We start from the raw sequence: 21,996 nt of genomic DNA on the forward strand, positions 1-21,996 counted from the left end.
TGCACGTTAGAGGTTAACATGTTTTCCTGTTTGTGGGTTTTTTGCTGGACTGTTTTAGTCCCCGTGTTCAAGGAATTTGTTTTTGTGTGCGCCCTGTGTTTTCGTGGGGTGGCTTATGTTCGCCGTTTGTGCATTAAATAGCACTACCCTGAACTCTCTGCTTCCTGCGCCTGACTTTGCACCCACTACACCCAGATCGTTACAGCTGGAGATCGAATTTACAGTAGAGAAAGAGGAACTGACGATTACAATCGAGGGAGGGAGGGAGGGAGGGAGGGGGAGAGGGAGGGAGGGAGGGAGGGAGGGAGGGGGAGAGGGAGGGAGGGGGAGAGAGGGAGGGAGGGAGGGAGGGAGGGAGGGAGGGAGGGAGGGAGGGAGGGAGGGAGGGAGGGAGGGAGGGAGGGAGGGAGGGAGGGAGGGAGGGAGGGAGGGGAGGCTGGGAGGGAGGGGGAGAGAGACTGGACTAAACAGCTACCAGAACTCTTAAACATGGTTAGAGTTGTGTTCATAGCTACGAGGAGGGACTGGGAGAGAGTCTGAGTGAGTGGAGAACAGTATAATTTGTACAACATAGGAGGGAAGCCAGAGAGAAGAATGAGGAATCTGATGTCTGTCAACATCAGCCTCCTCTGTGGTGAGTACTATTAGAATATATTACATTAATACACACCCCATATTGAACTGTGTTACTCACTGAACACAGCACTCAATTCTTGGCATGTATCATTGTACGCTACAGTGATCAATACTGTACTTTATCCTTCAACACTGTTTTACTGTTTTGCTGTAGTCCTGAACACATAAATGTACTGTACCACTCAGTCCCAGATTATTTAACATTCTCTATCTGTCACTCAACTATCTCCCTTACCTGACTGTCTGTGAAACATGGTGACTATGGCAACTGTTATTGTAGAGATGATGTGAATGTGTTTCTTTGGTTGTTTCATAGCTGTGATCTGTGTGGTGTCATCAGTGATCACAAAGAGAGGGACAGAAGGAGGAAATGACACCATTCAGTGTCCTTATGACCGGGGGTTTGAGACACACCAGAAGTACCTCTCTAAAGGGATCTGGGCCTACCGGGTTGATGTGATCAAAACCCAAACCCATCAGCACCCAGCGGTGACTCATAAAGGGAGATTCTCTCTGTATGACGACACAGAGAGAAGAGTCTTCACTGTGACCATCACTAACCTGGTCCTAGATGATTCAGGGACCTACTGGTGTGAAATAAACACATGGTGGTGGTATAACAAGACTGAAGTCAGGATCACTGTGGACAGAGGTTGGTGTCTAAGACGTTCTATCAGTGTGTTTATGTCTGATTACATTTAACACATTATTTATTAGTGTTGATGCATTATATCTCTGTCTCTCTCCCTCACTCTCTCTCTCTATCTTTCTCACTCACTCTCTCTCTCTATCTTTCTCACTCACTCTCTCTCTCTCTCTATCTTTCTCCCTCACTCTCTCTCTCTTTCTCACTCACTCACTCTCTCTCTCTATCTTTCTCCCTCACTCACCCTCTCTATCTTTCTCCCTCACTCTCTCTCTCTATCTTTCTCCTTCACTCACTCTCTCTATCTTTCTCTTTCTCTTTTTATTTCGTTCTCTCTCTCTTTTTTTCTCTCTCTCTCTCTCCATGACTCTCTATCTCTCTCTACAGCTCCTGTTCCTCCCAACCCTGGCTCCATCACCTCCAGATATCTCCTCTCCACGACACACCCATCAACAAACATTACCATGACAACTGACTCCTCAAACTCTACAGCAGGTATATTACCCTAGGTAGAACTGCTCTCTAAAGCCTACACACTTATCTGTAGGCCTACATCTCTCTCTCTTCATTTATCTTTGTCCCTCCTCTGTCGTCTCTCTCTCTCTCTGTCTTCCTTTTGTTCTCCCACCTCACATCTCCACCTCTCCCTCTCAGGTCGCCTCTTCTCCTCTCCCCCCTCACATCTCCCTCTCACGCCTCCTCCTCTCCCCCCCTCACATCTCATCTCCACACACCCCTCTCCCCCCCTTACATCTCCCTCTCATGCCTCCTCCTCTCCTCTCCCCCTATCACATCTCATCTCCACACACCCCTCTCCCCCCCTCACATCTCCCTCTCACGCCTCCTCCTCTCCTCTCCCCCTATCACATCTCATCTCCACACCCCCCTATCCCCCCCTCACATCTCCCTCTCACGCCTCCTCCTCTCCTCTCCCCCTATCACATCTCATCTCCACACCGCCCTCTCCCCCCCTCACATCTCCCTCTCACGCCTCCTCCTCTCCTCTCCCCCTATCACATCTCATCTCCACACCTACCTCTCCCCCAGTCACGAATATTAACCCTTGTCATTTAGTCCCTATAACCTGTTCAGTCATTATCTTTAGTCTTGTAACTACTCAGAGAGGTTCTGTACTGAGAGACTAGTAGTTATAGTCATTATCTTTAGTATTGTAACTACTCAGAGAGGTTCTGTATTGAGAGACTAGTAGTTATAGTCATTAACTTTAGTATTGTAACTACTCAGAGAGATTCTGTATTGAGAGACTAGTAGTTATAGTCATTATCTTTAGTATTGTAACTACTCAGAGAGATTCTGTATTGAGAGACTAGTTGTTACCGTCATTGTAGGTCAAGGTTCACACCACTTCCTCTGAAACACACAGAGTGGGTACTACTTTCAGTCTCAGAAACACACACCCCAAACCACACACGTAAACAAGTACGCAGGCGCATTCTCTCTCTCTCTCTCTCTCTCTCTCTCTCTCTCTCTCTCTCTCTCTCTCTCTCTCTCTCTCTCTCTTTCTCTCTCTCTCTCTCTCTCTCTCTCTCTCTCTCTCTCTCTCTCTCTCTCTCTCTCTCTCTCTAATTGTTTTCACCTTATTTATGGAACAGTAGGAGCAACAGCATCACCACAGACATGACTAGAACACATGTTAACAACAGCATCACCACCACAGACATGACTAGAACACATGTTAACAACAGCATCACCACCACAGACATGACTAGAACACAAGGTAACAACAGCATCACCACCACAGACATGACTAGAACACAAGGTAACAACAGCATCACCACAGACATGACTAGAACACAAGGTAACATAATGAACCCTCGGCACCACATGACCCTGAGAGATAAACTACAACTACCAAGCATCATATTGTAACATGGTCTTTAAAAAAATACCATACTGTAACATGGACTACAACTACCAAGCATCCTGTCCTCATAAACTACAACTGTGAATCTAAAGATACACCACCTTGTGGTGGAAACTAGTCATTACATCTTCCACCTCCAGACAGTGAATAACATTGAACCACATTAACAACACATTGACTTTGCCTGATACTTGATATTAGATTGAATAATCTGACTGTGACTATTGATATCTCATTGACATTTCCTCTCTATGTTCTGCTCTCTTCAACACCACCTGTTTCTCTGTCTAATGTTGTCTTCCCTCCTCCCTCCCTCTGAAATGGTAGAAACCCAGAGGTACAGTACAGTAGAGACGAGCTAAATGTAGCATCACTGTTACATTATGCCTGAGTACTGTCTCTGGGTGTTCTAGGTGATGTGATGTTCTCTGGTGTTGTTCGGGGTGTTCTAGGTGATGTGATGTTCTCTGGTGTTGTTCGGGGTGTTCTAGGTGATGTGATGTTCTCTGGTGTTGTCTGGGTGTTCTAGGTGATGTGATGTATACGAAATGCTTCAGTCTGGTTTTAGACCCCATCATAGCACTGAGACGGCACTTGTGAAGGTGGTAAATGACATTTTAATGGCATCGGACCGAGGCTCTGCATCTGTCCTCGTGCTCCTAGACCTTAGTGCTGCTTTTGATACCATCGATCACCACATTCTTTTGGAGAGATTGGAAACCCAAATTGGTCTACACGGACATGTTCTGGCCTGGTTTAGATCTTATCTGTCGGAAAGATATCAGTTTGTCTCTGTGAATGGTTTGTCCTCTGACAAATCAACTGTAAATTTCGGTGTTCCTCAAGGTTCCGTTTTAGGACCACTATTGTTTTCACTATATATTTTACCTCTTGGGGATGTTATTCGAAAACATAATGTAAACTTTCACTGCTATGCGGATGACACACAGCTGTACATTTCAATGAAACATGGTGAAGCCCCAAAATTGCCCTCGCTAGAAGCATGTGTTTCAGACATAAGGAAGTGGATGGCTGCAAACTTTCTACTATTAAACTCGGACAAAACAGAGATGCTTGTTCTAGGTCCCAAGAAACAAAGAGATCTTCTGTTGAATCTGACAATTAATCTTAATGGTTGTACAGTCGTCTCAAATAAAACTGTGAAGGACCTCGGCGTTACTCTGGACCCTGATCTCTCTTTTGAAGAACATATCAAGACCATTTCGAGGACAGCTTTTTTCCATCTACGTAACATTGCAAAAATCAGAAACTTTCTGTCCAAAAATGATGCAGAAAAATTAATCCATGCTTTTGTCACTTCTAGGTTAGACTACTGCAATGCTCTATTTTCCGGCTACCCGGATAAAGCACTAAATAAACTTCAGTTAGTGCTAAATACGGCTGCTAGAATCCTGACTAGAACCCAAAAATTTGATCATATTACTCCAGTGCTAGCCTCTCTACACTGGCTTCCTGTCAAAGCAAGGGCTGATTTCAAGGTTTTACTGCTAACCTACAAAGCATTACATGGGCTTGCTCCTACCTATCTCTCTGATTTGGTCCTGCCGTACATACCTACACGTACGCTACGGTCACAAGACGCAGGCCTCCTAATTGTCCCTAGAATTTCTAAGCAAACAGCTGGAGGCAGGGCTTTCTCCTATAGAGCTCCATTTTTATGGAACGGTCTGCCTACCCATGTCAGAGACGCAAACTCGGTCTCAACCTTTAAGTCTTTACTGAAGACTCATCTCTTCAGTGGGTCATATGATTGAGTGTAGTCTGGCCCAGGAGTGGGAAGGTGAACGGAAAGGCTCTGGAGCAACGAACCGCCCTTGCTGTCTCTGCCTGGCCGGTTCCCCTCTTTCCACTGGGATTCTCTGCCTCTAACCCTATTACAGGGGCTGAGTCACTGGCTTGCTGGGGCTCTCTCATGCCGTCCCTGGAGGGGGTGCGTCACCTGAGTGGGTTGATTCACTGTTGTGGTCATCCTGTCTGGGTTGGCGCCCCCCCCCCTTGGGTTGTGCCGTGGCGGAGATCTTTGTGGGCTATACTCAGCCTTGTCTCAGGATGGTAAGTTGGTGGTTGAAGATATCCCTCTAGTGGTGTGGGGGCTGTGCTTTGGCAAAGTGGGTGGGGTTATATCCTTCCTGTTTGGCCCTGTCCGGGGGTGTCCTCGGATGGGGCCACAGTGTCTCCTGACCCCTCCTGTCTCAGCCTCCAGTATTTATGCTGCAGTAGTTTATGTGTCGGGGGGCTGGGGTCAGTTTGTTATATCTGGAGTACTTCTCCTGTCCTATTCGGTGTCCTGTGTGAATCTAAGTGTGCGTTCTCTAATTCTCTCCTTCTCTCTTTCTTTCTCTCTCTCGGAGGACCTGAGCCCTAGGACCATGCCCCAGGACTACCTGACATGATGACTCCTTGCTGTCCCCAGTCCACCTGGCCATGCTGCTGCTCCAGTTTCAACTTCCACCTGACTGTGCTGCTGCTCTAGTTTCAACTGTTCTGCCTTATTATTATTCGACCATGCTGGTCATTTATGAACATTTGAACATCTTGGCCATGTTCTGTTATAATCTCCACCCGGCACAGCCAGAAGAGGACTGGCCACCCCACATAGCCTGGTTCCTCTCTAGGTTTCTTCCTAGGTATTGGCCTTTCTAGGGAGTTTTTCCTAGCCACCGTGCTTCTACACCTGCATTGCTTGCTGTTTGGGGTTTTAGGCTGGGTTTCTGTACAGCACTTTGAGATATCAGCTGATGTACGAAGGGCTATATAAATACATTTGATTTGATTTGATTTGATGAATGTGGCCCTGGAACTGGACCGGCCACTGAGGGAGGGGTCCGATATTTTTTGCCTTTTGCCACAGTGTGAAGGAGAGTGTGTGTGTATGTGTGTGAGACAGAGAGAAACAGAGAGAGAGAGTGTGTGTGTGTGTGTGAGACAGAGAGAAACAGAGAGAGAGAGTGTGTGTGTGTATGTGTGTGAGACAGAAACAGAGAGAGAGTGTGTGTGTGTGAGGGAGAGTGTGTATGTATGTGTGTGAGACTGAGAGAGACAGAGAGAGAGAGAGTGTGTGTGTGAGGGAGAGTTTGTGTGTGTATGTGTGTGAGACAGAGAGAAACAGAAAGAGAGTGTGTATGTGAGGGAGAGTGTGTGTGTATGTGTGTGAGACAGAGAGAAACTGAGAGAGAGAGTGTGTATGTGTGAGGGAGAGTGTGTGGGTATGTGTGTGAGACAGAGAGAAACAGAGAGAGAGAGAGTGTGTGTGTGTGAGGGAGAGTGTGTGGGTATATACTCCAGTGTTAGTACATCCCCCCCAGACTCTGTTATATACTCCAGTATTAGTACCCCCCCCCAGACTCTGTTATATACTCCAGTGTTAGTAACCCCCCCAGACTCTGTTATATACTCCAGTGTTAGTAACCCCCCCCAGCATTGCTTGCTGTTTGGGGTTTTAGGCTGGGTTTCTGTACAGCACTTTGAGATATCAGCTGATGTACGAAGGGCTATATAAATAAATTTGATTTGATTTGATTTGATTTGATGTACTCTGGTGTTGATCTGGGTGTTCTAGGTGATGTGATGTTCTCTGGTGTTGATCTGGGTGATCTAGGTGATGTGATGTTCTCTGGTGTTGCTCTGGGTGTTCTAGGTGTTGTGATGTTCTCTGGTGGTGTTCTGGGTGTTCTAGGTGTTGTGATGTTCTCTGGTGGTGTTCTGGGTGTTCTAGGTGTTGTGATGTTCTCTGGTGTTGGTCTGGGTGTTCTAGGTGTTGTGGTGTTCTCTGGTGGTGTTCTGGGTGTTGTTCTACTACTGCTGGGTCTGCTGCTGTTCATGTTCTTCAGACAGAGGAGAGACAGAGACAGGAGACCAACAGGTACACTAGTTGTCACACACAATCATTATTTAAAAAATTAACAAATATGTCAAAAATAAATATGGATTTTTCTAAATAACATATTTTTTTCCTCTTCAGCATCCAAACACTCTGCCAGCCTGTTGATGCCTGACTCCATGACAACCAACCAAGATCCAGACACAGGAACCATCACTAACCCCATCTACGCCACAGCAACCAATCAGAACCCAGATTCAGCCTGTGACATCACCACCATCTATACCAACACAACCAATCCTCGTCGAGATGACATCCACTTCAACGTTGGTCCGTCTACAGAGGTTTCAGACAATGTGACCTACGCTACTGTCAACTTCCCCAGAGATCCAGCCTGTCTCCACTGTGCTACTGTCAACTTCCCCAGAGATCCAGCCTGACTCCACTGTGCTACTGTCAACATCCCCAGAGATCCAGCCTGTCTCCACTATGCTACTGTCAACTTCCTCAGAGATCCAGCCTGACTCCACTCTGCTACTGTCAACTTCCACAGAGATCCAGTCTGACTCCACTGTGCTACTGTCAACTTCCCCAGAGATCCAGCCTGACTCCACTGTGCTACTGTCAACTTCCCCAGAGATCCAGCCTGTCTCCACTATGCTACTATCAACTTCCCCAGAGATCCATCCTGTCTCCACTGTGCTACTGTCAACTTCCCCAGAGATCCAGCCTGTCTCCACTATGCTACTATCAACTTCCTCAGAGATCCATCCTGTCTCCACTATACTACTGTCAACTTCCCCAGAGATCCATCCTGTCTCCACTATACTACTGTCAACTTCCCCAGAGATCCATCCTGTCTCCACTATGCTACTATCAACTTCCCCAGATATCCAGCCTGACTCCACTCTGCTACTGTCAACTTCCACAGAGATCCAGCCTGTCTCCACTATGCTACTGTCAACTTCCCCAGAGATCCAGCCTGTCTCCACTATGTTACTGTCACTGATCTGCATGGCACAGCATGAATTCACATCTTTATGTTTTCATGTCTTCATGTTTTCATGTTGTCATTTAGTCATTAATTTGTGTTTTTAATTCATTCATTTATTTGATCAATAATTTCTTAATTTGTTCATATATTCATTTAATAATTTATTAATTTGTTTGTTCATTCATTCACATTTTTATTCAACATTTTCATTGTTTATTTGTTCTCGTTCATTCATCATTCGTTAGTTCAATCATCTGTTCATCATTATCATTACATCATTATTTTGTTTGTTTGTGGGTCGTTACGTCTGTACATCCATTTATTCATTCATTCATTGTTTCTACTGTGAATGTAACACTGACTTGAACAAACAGAGACAGTTTGTAGCTTTTAGGAACCTTTGATTATTCAGTGTTTTTTACTCCACTTGATGGGAAATGAGACTCTGTGTATTTATCAATAAAGCACCAATATATTTATGTGTTTGATACGTTCCATTCTAGACATTACTATAAGTAGTCCTCCCCTCACCAGCCTCCACTGGTGATGTCAGTAAACTCAGTACCTGTCTCATCAGCATGTACCACTGTCACTAGACACACAGAGCTGAGATGGAGGGATAGATGGAGGTAGACAGAGAGAGAGAGAGAGAGAGAGAGAGAGAGAGAGAGAGAGAGATGGAGAGAGAGAGAGATGAAGGGAGAGAGAGATGGAGGGAGAGAGAGATGGAGGGAGCGAGAGATGGAGGGAGAGAGAGATGGAGGGAGAGAGAGATGAAGGGAGAGAGAGATGAAGGGAGAGAGAGATGGAGGGACAGAGAGAGAGATGAAGGGAGAGAGAGATGGAGGGAGAGAGAGATGAAGGGAGAGAGAGATGAAGGGAGAGAGAGATGGAGGGACAGAGAGATGGAGGGAGAGAGAGATGGAGGGAGAGAGAGATGGAGGGAGGTCACCCTCCAGTGGTAGAATAACTCTGTTTCTCTCCTCTGTCAACAGCCTCCAGTCTGCATGAGTGTATGAATGTGTTTCTGTGCTATGATCCATAGAGGAGTCTCTCACTCTCTTTTTCTCACTGATCTCAATTTCTCTCTCTCTATCACTCTCTCTCTCTCTACTGTGTGATGTAGGAGCAAAGATGTGATTGGTTAAGGAGGAAGAGGGAGGGGCTGTCATACATAACATGTGGTAGGAGGGTTTGAACTAGTAGAGAGAGAGAGATGCAGGAATAGGGAACTACATAGTTGTAAGACTGCAAAGAGTGAGTGAGAGAGAGAGGGACGGCAGAGAGCGAGATACAGAAATAGGGAACTACATAGTTGTAAGACTGCAAAGAGTGAGTGAGAGAGAGAGGGAGGGCAGAGAGAGAGAGGGAAGGCAGAGAGGGAACATAAAGTACATGAAGTTTGTATTTAAGTTCCTATAAGTAGAGAAGAACGGAGAAAGTTACAGACTTGGAAACACCTGGACCAACCTGGAGAGAACACAACATTATATCAGGACCTATAGACACCTGGAGAGAACACAGCATTATATCAGGACCTATAGACACCTAGAGAGAACACAGCATTATATCAGGACCTATAGACACCTGGACCAACCTGGAGAGAACACAACATTATATCAGGACCTATAGACACCTGGACCAACCTGGAGAGAACACAACATTATATCAGGACCTATAGACACCTGGACCAACCTGGAGAGAACACAGCATTATATCAGGACCTATAGACACCTGGACCAACCTGGAGAGAACACAACAAGATGAGGATCCTGCTGATAGTCATCCTCCTCTCCTTCATGACAGGTAATAAGCTTGTTATAACTCTCTATAACAATGTAATAACATCCTGTTAGGTTTCTTATAAAGGCTGCTACTACAGATAATATATTGTCTCTGGTCTGATTGACAGGTTGTTTGAGCTCCTTCACAGTGACAGGATCCTCTGGAGGAACTGTCATCATCTACTGTCATTATTCCACAGAAGACAGAAGTCGTGAGAAATATGTCTGCTTGGGGCAGAACCGTTTGAGATGTAAGGATCCAATCATAACTGGAGTGAAGAACACCTGGCAGCACAGTGGTAGATTCTCTCTGTATGACAACACTGGAGGAAACTACTTCAAGGTGATCATCAGACAACTGACCAGACAAGATGAAGGGACCTACTGGTGTGGAGTGAACAAACCTACTGCACCTGACAGTTATACCAAGGTAGAGCTGGATGTGAAGAAGGGTGAGAGACTTTTACTTTAACTTTATAAAATGAATTTAGCTACAAATGTTATTACATGATCAGTACCACTAGTCAATGAAGTCAGTCTATAGTACTAGACTAAGGTTGTGATGTGTGTTCCTATTGACAGATGACTGCTGTGTGAAGTCAGTCTATAGTACTAGACTAAGGTTGTGATGTGTGTTCCTATTGACAGATGACTGCTGTGAGAAGTCAGTCTATAGTATTAGACTAAGGTTGTGATGTGTGTTCCTATTGACAGATGACTGCTGTGTGAAGTCAGTCTATAGTACTAGACTAAGGTTGTGATGTGTGTTCCTATTGACAGATGACTGCTGTGAGAAGTCAGTCTATAGTATTAGACTAAGGTTGTGGTGTGTGTTCCTATTGACAGATGACTGCTGTGAGAAGTCAGTCTATAGTATTAGACTAAGGTTGTGATGTGTGTTCCTGTTGACAGATGACTGCTGTGAGAAGTCAGTCTATAGTACTAGACTAAGGTTGTGATGTGTGTTCCTATTGACAGATGACTGCTGTGAGAAGTCAGTCTATAGTATTAGACTAAGGTTGTGATGTGTGTTCCTATTGACAGATGACTGCTGTGAGAAGTCAGTCACAGAGACGGCCTTTCTGGGAGGAGAAGCTACCATCAGATGCAACTATCCAGAGGACCATGAGGACGACATCAAGTATTTCTGCAAAGAAGACAGTGAATCTGACTGTGAAAACAAGATATCAGATATATATCATGAAAAACCTAGAAGATATTCTCTTTCTAAGAGAAGAAGAAAGAGATTCTCCACAGTGACCATCAGTGACCTGACTGAAGATGATACTGGGACCTACTGGTGTGGAGTAGAAACCAGCAGGACAGAACAACGTTACATTACACTGATCACACAGGTGAAGCTGCTTGTTATAAGTGAGTATAAACTTCCTCTTTCTCTTTAACATGTGACCCTAAACACACAAGTTGCAGTTATCTATTTGATAAAAGTAGTGTTTTTGTAATCTCATTCACAGATTGGAGGGATGTCAAACCAATCAATGTGACTGAGCAAGTTGGGGAGACTGCCAGGCTCACTTGTAAATATCCAGCAGACCACAAGAAGAATGAGAAGTTCTTCTGTAAAGGGGACCTTCCTTTAACCTGTGAAGATAAAGTAGCAGCTACAAAACCTAACATCATCATCAGGAATAAGAGGTTTTCTCTGAGGGACAACAGTGAGAAGACCAACTTCACTGTTCACATCAAGATGATGAGACCAGAGGATTCTGGGACATACTGGTGTGGATCTGATAGAAGATGGAGACCTGCAGACTACACTAGATGTATCCTCTCTGTGGGTGAGTGGATCAACTCTTTACATCAGTGGTGGCTGGTGGGAGGAGATATAGGAGGACAGGCTCATTGTAATGGCTGTAATGGATGGAAAGGTATCAACACATGGAAACCATGGAAACCATGGAAGCCATGGAAACCATGGAAGCCATGGAAACCATGGAAACCATGCATTTGATATGTTTGATACCGTTAAATCTATTCATTACAAAGAGCCTGTCCTCCTATATCTCCTCCCACCAGCCTCCTCTACTTTCCATGCTGTAGCTCCTGCAGCAACTCTCTTATGTATCACATCGAGAACATTGTGAAATTGTTTGTTATTAGCTGATTGAAATGTAGCATTGAACTAAACATCTTATCAGTAGTAGTTGTTCAGTGGTTGACAGCAGGCAGTCAGTGTGTTAGTGGAGGCTGGGTGTGTCTGTGTGTTTGTAGTGGTGTGAAAATACACTGTACCAGAACACAGTAACTTCCTCTGTGTTTCTATATCTGTCTCAGTATCAATAAGCAGTCATGTGTTCAAGATATAAAACCCCAAGTTTCAGTATGAATGTCATCATGAACCCTGCAGTTGTCATCAGAGAGAGAGACAATGTTAACATATGTTTCAAATGCCAAGAAAGCATCTTGAATTGAATTGAGAGAGAGAGAGAGAGAGAGAGAGAGAGAGAGAGAGAGAGAGAGAGAGAGAGAGACAGAGAGACAGAGAGACAGAGAGACAGAAAGGTAGAGTCACATATAGAGAGAGAGAGAGAGAGAGAGAGAGAGACACAGAGAGAGAGAAAAAGAGAGAGAAAGATGAGTGTAAGAGAGCAAAAAAGAGATTGAGGGGGTGAAAGAGAGAGAAAGATGGAGGGGGGTGATAGAGAGATTGAGAAAGATGTTGCTAATCGAGAATGTTGCGAATCGAGAACTAAAACACCTCAACAGGAACAAAAGAAACCTTCATTGCATCTGTCTGTCTAGAGAGGAAAGTCACAACAATATGTATCATGCACTCTCTCTCTCTCCTCTCTCTCTCTCTCCCTCTCTCTCTAAGTGACTCTACCTTTCTGTCTCTCTGTCTCTCTCTCTCTCTCTCTCTCTCTCTCTCTCTCTCTCTATGTGACTCTACCTTTCTGTCTCTCTGTCTCTCTGTCTCTCTCTCTATCTCTCTCTCTCCCTCTCTCTTTCTCTTTTTCTATCTCTCTCTCTCTCTCTCTCCATGTGACTCTACGTCTCTCTCTATCTCTCTCTCTCTCTGTCTCTCTCTCCATGTGACTCTATCTCTCTCTCTCTCTCTCTCTCTCTCCATGTGACTCTATCTCTCTCTCTACCTCTCTCTCTCTCTCTTTCTCTCTCTCTCTCTCTTTGTAAATTGTTTTCAGTGGCACCAACTACCACCATCATGAAAACCAAAACTACAGCCCCACCCACAACCACCTTCCTCTCACTATCTTCACCATCATCATCATCACCATCATCACCATCATCATCATCATCACCAGCATCATCACTCAACGAATCTGGTAAATAAAATTTTACAAATTCAAACGGTTAGTGTCAGAAATGTCTGTATGTAGTGTTATGCTATGAGGGTAGGTTAGTGTTATGATATGAGGGTAGGTTAGTGTTATGATATGAGGGTAGGTTAGGTTAGTGTTATGATATGAGGGTAGGTTAGGTTAGTGTTATGATATGAGGGTAGGTTAGGTTAGTGTTATGATATGAGGGTAGGTTAGGTTAGTGTTATGATATGAGGGTAGGTTAGGTTAGTGTTCTTATATGAGTGTAGGTTAGTGTTATGCTGTGAGGGTAGGTTAGTGTTATGATATGAGGGTAGGTTAGTGGTAGACATGTCTGTCTGTAGTGTTATGATATGAGGGTAGGTTAGTGTTATGATGTGAGGGTAGGCTAGTGGAGGACATGTCTGTATGCAGTGTTATGATATGAGGGTAGGTTAGTGGTAGACATGTCTGTCTGTAGTGTTATGATATGAGGGTAGGTTAGTGTTATGATATGAGGGTAGGTTAGTGGTAGACATGTCTGTATGTAGTGTTATGATATGAGGGTAGGTTAGTGGTAGACATGTCTGTATGTAGTGTCACCTTGTAAAGTTACAGAACACCTAGTCAGGTTACAGAACACCTAGTCAGGTTACAGAACACCTAGTCAGGTTACAGAACACCTAGTCAGGTTACAGAACACCTAGTCAGGTTACAGAACACCCGTCATCAGGTGTGCGTGTGTGTGTTCCAGGTACCTCAGTGGTCATCATGGTGTCTGTTAGTCTGGTAGTGTTACTGCTGCTGATCAGCCTGATTATCGTCTACAGATGGAAATACAACAAGGACACAGGTGAGAAACACACACACACACACACACACACACACACACACACACACACACACACACACACACACACACACACACACACACACACACACACACACACACAGGTCTATAAATGGAGAGAATGTTCCCCTTTTTCAAATATCTCAGTTTCCTTCCAGATAAATTAATTTGCATAATATCCACATCATCATTTGTCCCTGGTTGAGAAGAAGAGAATGAATAGTCACTGAGGAGTGTCTGACACCTGCCTGGTTCTGGGGGAAGTGAAGCGCTCTTCTCTCTCTCTTCCTGTCTCTCTCTCTCTCTTCCTGTCTCTCTCTCTATCTTCCCATCTCTCTCTCTCTGAGTGATGTGTGTGTGTTGTGTTCCACAGGATCTGTCTCTTCAACACACAGAGTGAGTCCAGACACAGGAAACAACGAAGGGGTCAGTGTCTGTATTATAATTATTATTTTTGGACTGAAAGATGTCAACAAATTGTGTTTTATTAGTCATACTATTGTCCTCTCTCTCTCTCTCTCTCTCTCTCTCTCTCAAAAATCCTGGCCATGAGTGTGCATGTCTTTCAATTATGAGATGCCCGGTTCTCGCCCAGGTGAGGGGAGGTATCTCTTGAATGCCCTGCTCAAAACTGACAACGAGGCTCGATATAGGGGTGGAGTTAACAAACTCCGTCTTAACAGTTCAAAGCGAGGGCTTTGTAGATTATGATTATTTTCATTATTATTTCCCTGTATATAATATTATGTCATGATTGCTATTATTTCCCTGTATATAATATTATGTCATGATTGTTATTATTTCCCTGTATATAATATTATGTCATGATTGCTATTATTTCCCTGTATATAATATTATGTGATAATGTGATGTTTGATGTAATATAAATCTGTTATCTTTTTACTTGATGTTTATTGTGTTGTCTTTGTGATGTGTGGTGGTTTTATAATGTGATTATTTCTGACTTGTACAACGTAAAACACTGAATAATGCAGAGCAGAATTAGGCCAACACCCACTAATGATCAAAATCCAGAAAAGAGACGTTAAATTCCACAACCACCTAAAAGGAAACGATTCCCAAATTCTTCCACAACAAAGCCATCACCTACATAGAGATGAACCTGGAGAAGAGTCACCTTAGCAAGCTGGTCCTGGGGCTCTGTTCACAAACACACCCCACAGAGACCCAGGACAGCAACACAATTAGACCCAACCAAATCATGAGATTGTATGTTAACTAACTGTATGTTGACTAACTGTATGTTGACTAACTGTGTGTTAACTAACTGTATGTTAACTAACTGAAAAACTATATGTTAACTAACTATATGTTGACTATCTGAAAAAGTGTATGTTAACTAACACATATGTTGACTATCTGAAAAAGTGTATGTTAACTAACTATATGTTGACTATCTGAAAAAGTGTATGTTAACTAACTATATGTTGACTATCTGTATGTTAACTATCTGTATGTTGACTATCTGTATGTTAACTAACTATATGTTGACTATCTGTATGTTAACTAACTATATGTTGACTATCTGTATGTTAACTAACTATATGTTGACTATCTGTATGTTAACTAACTATATGTTGACTATCTGTATGTTAACTAACTATATGTTGACTATCTGTATGTTAACTAACTATATGTTGACTATCTGTATGTTAACTAACTATATGTTGACTATCTGTATGTTAACTAACTATATGTTGACTATCTGTATGTTAACTAACTATATGTTGACTATCTGTATGTTAACTAACTATATGTTGACTATCTGTATGTTAACTAACTATATGTTGACTATCTGTATGTTAACTAACTATATGTTGACTATCTGTATGTTAACTAACTATATGTTGACTATCTGTATGTTAACTAACTATATGTTGACTATCTGTATGTTAACTAACTATATGTTGACTATCTGTATGTTAACTAACTATATGTTGACTATCTGTATGTTAACTAACTATATGTTGACTATCTGTATGTTAACTAACTATATGTTGACTATCTGTATGTTAACTAACTATATGTTGACTATCTGTATGTTAACTAACTATATGTTGACTATCTGTATGTTAACTAACTATATGTTGACTATCTGTATGTTAACTAACTATATGTTGACTATCTGTATGTTAACTAACTATATGTTGACTATCTGTATGTTAACTAACCTCTATTTTTAGCTAATTCTCTCTCCTTTATTATTAGTGTTTCCTGTTCAGAGTCTTGTTGTTATGGTAACACTCCCCCACTGCCATCAACCATTATTATTCGTGTTTCCTGTTCAGAGTCTTGTTGTTATGGTAACTAAGAAGGGGGAGTGTTACCATAACAACAAGACTCTGAACAGGAAACACTAATAATAATGGTTGATGGCAGTGGGGGAGTGTTACCATAACAACAAGACTCTGAACAGGAAACACTCATAATAATGGTTGATGGCAGTGGGGGAATGTTACCATAACAACAAGACTCTGAACAGGAAACACTAATAATAATGGTTGATGGCAGTGGGGGAGTGTTACCATAACAACAAGGCTCTGAACAGGAAGCACGAATAATAATGGTTGATGGCAGTGGGGGAGTGTTACCATAACAACAAGGCTCTGAACAGGAAACACTCATAATAAAGGAGAGAGAATTAGCTAAAAATAGAGGTTAGTTAACATACAGATAGTCAACATATAGTTAGTTAACATACAGATAGTCAACATATAGTTAGTTAACATACAGATAGTCAACATATAGTTAGTTAACATACAGATAGTCAACATATAGTTAGTTAACATACAGATAGTCAACATATAGTTAGTTAACATACAGATAGTCAACATATAGTTAGTTAACATACAGATAGTCAACATATAGTTAGTTAACATACAGATAGTCAACATATAGTTAGTTAACATACAGATAGTCAACATATAGTTAGTTAACATACAGATAGTCAACATATAGTTAGTTAACATACAGATAGTCAACATATAGTTAGTTAACATACAGATAGTCAACATATAGTTAGTTAACATACAGATAGTCAACATACAGTTAGTTAACATACAGATAGTCAACATATAGTTAGTTAACATACAGATAGTCAACATATAGTTAGTTAACATACAGATAGTCAACATATAGTTAGTTAACATACAGATAGTCAACATATAGTTAGTTAAACTTCTTAGGGCTAGGGTCTAGTTTTCTGAATTTCCACCTCACTTACTTGCCCAAAGTAAACTGCCTGTTACTCAGGCCCAGAAGCCAGGATATGCATATAGTTGGTAGCATTGGATAGGAAACACTTTGATGTTTGTAGAAATGTTAAAATCATTTATGATACTATAACACAATTGATGTGGTTGGAGAAAATCCAAAGAAGAAGGTCCCAGGCTCTTATAATGGAAAGCTGTGGATCCTTTGCAATTCCAGCTCCCAGATTGCAATTCCAATAGCTTCCACTAGATGTCAACAGTCTTTGTTCAAGGTTTCAGGCTTGTTTCTTCCAAAACGAGTGTTTTGGCACAAAGATAGTTGAAAATCAGTCTGCAGGTGTGCGAGGAAGAGGACATGCACTTGCTCATTTTACTTTTCAATTGAACATAGTTCTTTCCATATGAACAATTATACTTTATTTACATTTGTTGTTATGGTAACACTCCCCCACTGTCATCAACCATTAATATTAGTGCTTCCTGTTCAGAGTCTTGTTGTTATGGTAACACTCCCCCACTGTCGTCAACCATTAATATTAGTGTTTCCTGTTTAGAGTCTTGTTGTAACACTCACCCACTGTCATCAACCATTAATATTAGTGCTTCCTGTTCAGAGTCTTGTTGTTATGGTAACACTCCCCCACTGTCGTCAACCATTAATATTAGTGTTTCCTGTTTAGAGTCTTGTTGTAACACTCACCCACTGTCATCAACCATTAATATTAGTGCTTCCTGTTCAGAGCCTTGTTGTTATGGTAACACTCCCCACTGTCATCAACCATTAATATTAGTGTTTCCTGTTCAGTCTTGTTGTAAACTGCCAGAAGCTAGGATATGCATATAAAATGTTTGTATGCTTTTGTACGCCGGGCGCTATCCTCAGATAATCACATGGTGTGCTTTCGCCATAAAGCCTATTTGAAATCTGACAAAGCGGCTGGATTAACAAGAAGTTAATCTTTTAACCGATGTAAAACACTTGTATTTTCATGAATGTTTATTATTACTATTTCTGTCATTTGAATTTGGTGCTCTGAAATTTCACCGGATGTTGTCGAGGTGGGTCGCTAGTGGCACGCCTGGCCATAAGAGGTTTTAAATAGCTGCTGCCACATTACTTCCACCTCCTTCCTTTTCTCGGCTCATTCCAAGAGGATTAGCTTGGTAAGAGCTCTAGACTGTATAAGCACAGACGTATACCTGCAGCTATTCAATAGCTTGGAGCAGCTAGCTAGCTAGCTATCTATCCTCTCCACCTTGGTGCTCTCCTGTCCCCCCATTCGGTTTGGCTTGTGCCATCTCGTTTGGGTTTCGTCCTTGTTTTTATTACTTGTGACAGTGTACCAACCTGGCCGATACGCGGTTTGGTCTACCATTATTGTGACTTGTCGGTCCACCGGAACCCGAAGGCTAAGCCTACCCTGCAAAGATCTGAAGACTTAATTTCACTTATTTTCTATTTACAGTTGAGATACTAACTATCCCAGTTTCCTTGGAAACTCACCTTTCAGCTACAGTATTACACTGCGGTCTTGTACAGTGTGTAGCTGGGGTTACTCGTTTTCTGTTGTACTTACAGTTAAGACGGTAACTATCCTAGTTTCCCCTGGAAACTCACACCTCATCTCTATTAGAACACTAAGGTAATCTGCCTAAACAACTACCGAACCGAAGCACTCACGTCTGTAGCCATGAAGTGCTTTGAAAGGCTGGTCATGGCTCACATCAACACCATCATCCCAGAAACTCTACACCCACTCCAATTTGCATACCGCCCCAACAGATCCACAGATGATGCAATCCCCATTGCACTCCACACGGCCCTTTTCCAACTGGACAAAAGGAACACCTATGTGAGAATGTTGTTTATTGACTACAGCTCAGCATTCAACAACACAGTGCCCTCAAAGCTCATCAAAAAGCTAAGGACCCTGGGACGAAACACCTCCCTCTGCAACTGGATCCTGGACTTCATAATGGGCCACCCCCAAGTGGTAAGGGTAGGTAACAACACATCCGCCATACTGATCCTCAACACAGGGGCCCCTCAGGGATATGTGCTCAGTCCCCTCCTGTACTTCCTGTTCACTCATGACTGCATGGTGTCGTGGAAGAATCAGAATTTGTTGGTAACATATGTAAGATGTTTTATATTCATCAAATGTGTGTAAATTACTTCTCATCAAGAATGGTATTTTTGTATAATACTGTGGCAGGGTTGCAGTTATCTGTTCTATGTCAAGACTAAGTTGCATGGGCCGCAGAGAGGGGAGAGGTCAAAGTATCATCATGTGTAAACATATCTTTTGCTCCACTGCATGTGTGCCAGTTCACTCCCTACTTTTCCCATGTAGGATGGCAGTGTCTGGAATCATTCTATCCTCTCCGTGAGTTTGTCCAGGATTGGTTGTATTTAGAGTTGGTTGTATCTAAATGACAATTTGATATATGCCTGTTGATATGGAGGGTTGGTTTATGGTTCTGGGGTTTGAGTAAGGAGACAAAGCTGAATGATTTATTATGTCTATGCTGTCTGACTATGTGTGATCTTTGCTATAAAGGATCCCATTTTGCCATTATGTTGGAACTCTCAACTTTTCATTAGAGATACTGAACTGTTGAAAGTCAAAATGCTATTGCAATGTGGAGGGGGCTCTCAGAGAATTCATTGAGAGACACTGAATTATCTGAGAGTCACAGGATTGTGATAGAGCTCATATAATTAAAGGACTTTGATAACTAACTCTGACTTGTGTTGTGGTTTGCTCCCATGATTTGGTAAATAGAGGACATTTCCACGAAAATGGCCAGGCACGACTCCAACACCATCATTCAATTTGCCGGTGATGACCGACAACGACGAGACAGACTATAGGGAGGAGGTCAGAGACTTGGCCATGCAGTGCCAGGACAACAACCTCTCCCTCAACGTGATCAAGACAAAGGGGATAATTGTGGACTACAGGAAAAAGAGGACCGAGCACGCCCCCGTTCCCATCGACGGGGCTGTAGTGGAGCAGGTTGAGAGCTTCAAGTTCCTTGGTGTCCACATCACCAACAAACTAACATTGTCCAAGCACACCAAGACAGTCGTGAAGAGGGCACGACAAAACCTATTCCCCCTCAGGAGACTACAAAGATTTGGCATGGGTCCTCAGATCCTCAAAAGGTTCACTGGGGCCAAGCTTCCTGCCATCCAGGAACCTCTATACCAGGCAGTGTCAGAAGAAGGCCCGAAAAATTGAGAAAGACTCCAGCCACCCTACTCATAGACTGTTCTCTCTCCGGAGCGCTAAGTCTAGGTCCAAAAGGCTTCTATACAGCTTCTACCCCCAAGTCGTAAGACTCCTGAACATCTAGTTAAATGGCTACCCAGACCATATGCAGTGCCCCCCCCCCCACCCACTTTACACCACTGCTACTCTCTGTTGTCATCTATGCATAGTCACTTCAATAACTCTACTTACATATTACCTCAATTACCTCGACTAACCGGTGCCCCTGCACATTGACTATGTATCGTTACCCCCCTGTATATTGTCTCGCTATTGTTATTTCACTGCTGCTCTTTAATTACTACTTACTTTCATCTCTTATTCTTATCTGTATTTTTTTTAAACTGCATTGTTGGTTAGGGGCTCGTCGGTCAGCATTTCACTGTAAGGTCTACTACACCTGTTGTATTCAGCATTTCACTGTAAGGTACAACACTACACCGGTTGTATTCAGCATTTCACTGTAAGTTCTACTACACCGATTAAATTCAGCATTTCACTGTAAGGTCTACTACACCTGTTGTATTCAGCATTTCACGGTAAGGTCTACTACACCTGTTGTATTCAGCATTTCACTGTAAGGTCTACTACACCTGTTGTATTCAGCATTTCACTGTAAGGTCTACTACACCTGTTGTATTCAGCATTTCACTGTAAGGTACAACACTACACCTGTTGTATTCAGCATTTCACTGTAAGGTCTACTACACCTGTTGTATTCAGCATTTCACTGTAAGGTCTACTACACCTGTTGTATTCAGCATTTCACAGTAAGGTCTACTACACCTGTTGTATTCAGCATTTCACTGTAAGGTCTACTACACCTGTTGTATTCGGCGCATGTGACTAATAACATTTGATTTGATATTACACTGCTGTTTTCCACACAGTGTGTAGCTGGGTTGGTGCTCAATAGTTTTTCTGTTATACTACTTTACAGTCCAGACAGTAACTATCACAGTTTCCCTTAGAAACTCACATAACAACTAGATTACACTGCAGGTGTTATGCAGTGTGTAGCTGGAGTTGTCATATCCTTTGTAATACTGCAGGGTATATACTAACCATCTCTTCTTCCCACAGAGAGAAACGACCTTTTCCAGTAGGGTTTTTCTCCCACAGGCAGCGGACTGTGTCTAAGAAGGGTTGGACTCAGCAGTCATCCTGAGGTGCTCCTCTTACAGGCCCAAAGGCCAAACTGAGAGAGGGTTGGACTCAGCAGTCATCCTGAGGTGCTCCTCTTACAGGCCCAAAGGCCAAACTGAGAGAGGTGGAGTCTCCATGGGCACTGAACACAGTGATGAAAGGCTACGAACTTCCAATGCCGGCCACCGCTATAGTTCTGGCGCATCAAATGTCTCAGGGTCTTCTAGTGTTGACGCCCTGGTTGACTGAATGTTTCCCAATGAGTTTTGATGAAGAACGGAGTGTCAACCTCTCATTCTGAACAGGGATTCTGTATGACAGACGTTAACCCAGCCATTACAGTTGTCCACACACTCCCCTCTCGCTGTTGTGGGTGAACTGGAGCTTCCCCCAGTGTGTTTTGCCCAACTTGGGCAATGGACACT

The 21,996-nt window shown here is 42.9% G+C and overlaps 2 protein-coding genes across 2 annotated transcripts; both read left to right on the top strand.

Moving 5' to 3' along the window:
* Nucleotides 1–454: 454 nt before the first annotated feature.
* LOC116363985 (CMRF35-like molecule 5) lies at nucleotides 455–8,481 on the top strand. The gene is made up of 5 exons (XM_031817313.1): nucleotides 455–634; nucleotides 953–1,288; nucleotides 1,670–1,777; nucleotides 6,943–7,050; nucleotides 7,150–8,481. The coding sequence occupies exons 1-5, from the start codon at nucleotides 595–597 to the stop codon at nucleotides 7,446–7,448; spliced, it is 891 nt and encodes a 296-aa protein (XP_031673173.1). The 5' UTR covers nucleotides 455–594; the 3' UTR covers nucleotides 7,449–8,481.
* A 728-nt stretch (nucleotides 8,482–9,209) lies between these two features.
* Nucleotides 9,210–21,565, top strand: LOC116363980 (polymeric immunoglobulin receptor). The gene is made up of 9 exons (XM_031817305.1): nucleotides 9,210–9,808; nucleotides 9,915–10,238; nucleotides 10,831–11,160; nucleotides 11,262–11,585; nucleotides 12,951–13,091; nucleotides 13,822–13,920; nucleotides 14,291–14,343; nucleotides 19,937–19,993; nucleotides 21,548–21,565. Exons 1-9 carry the CDS (start codon nucleotides 9,766–9,768, stop codon nucleotides 21,563–21,565), a joined length of 1,389 nt encoding a protein of 462 aa, XP_031673165.1. The 5' UTR covers nucleotides 9,210–9,765.
* The last annotated feature ends 431 nt before the right edge of the window (nucleotides 21,566–21,996 follow it).

The sequence above is a fragment of the Oncorhynchus kisutch genome, unplaced genomic scaffold (assembly GCF_002021735.2).
Source record: "Oncorhynchus kisutch isolate 150728-3 unplaced genomic scaffold, Okis_V2 scaffold983, whole genome shotgun sequence".
Lineage (NCBI taxonomy): Eukaryota > Metazoa > Chordata > Actinopteri > Salmoniformes > Salmonidae > Oncorhynchus > Oncorhynchus kisutch.

Excerpts from the sequence above, each read along its gene's own strand:
- LOC116363985 (XM_031817313.1), top strand. The coding sequence starts at position 595 with ATGAGGAATCTGATGTCTGTCAACATCAGCCTCCTCTGTG. Across the intron at positions 1,289-1,669 it reads CAGGATCACTGTGGACAGAG|CTCCTGTTCCTCCCAACCCT; the intron begins GTTGGTGTCTAA and ends CTCTCTCTACAG. Across the intron at positions 7,051-7,149 it reads CAGAGACAGGAGACCAACAG|CATCCAAACACTCTGCCAGC; the intron begins GTACACTAGTTG and ends TTTCCTCTTCAG.
- LOC116363980 (XM_031817305.1), top strand. The coding sequence starts at position 9,766 with ATGAGGATCCTGCTGATAGTCATCCTCCTCTCCTTCATGACAG. Across the intron at positions 10,239-10,830 it reads AGAGCTGGATGTGAAGAAGG|ATGACTGCTGTGAGAAGTCA; the intron begins GTGAGAGACTTT and ends TCCTATTGACAG. Across the intron at positions 13,921-14,290 it reads GAAATACAACAAGGACACAG|GATCTGTCTCTTCAACACAC; the intron begins GTGAGAAACACA and ends TGTGTTCCACAG.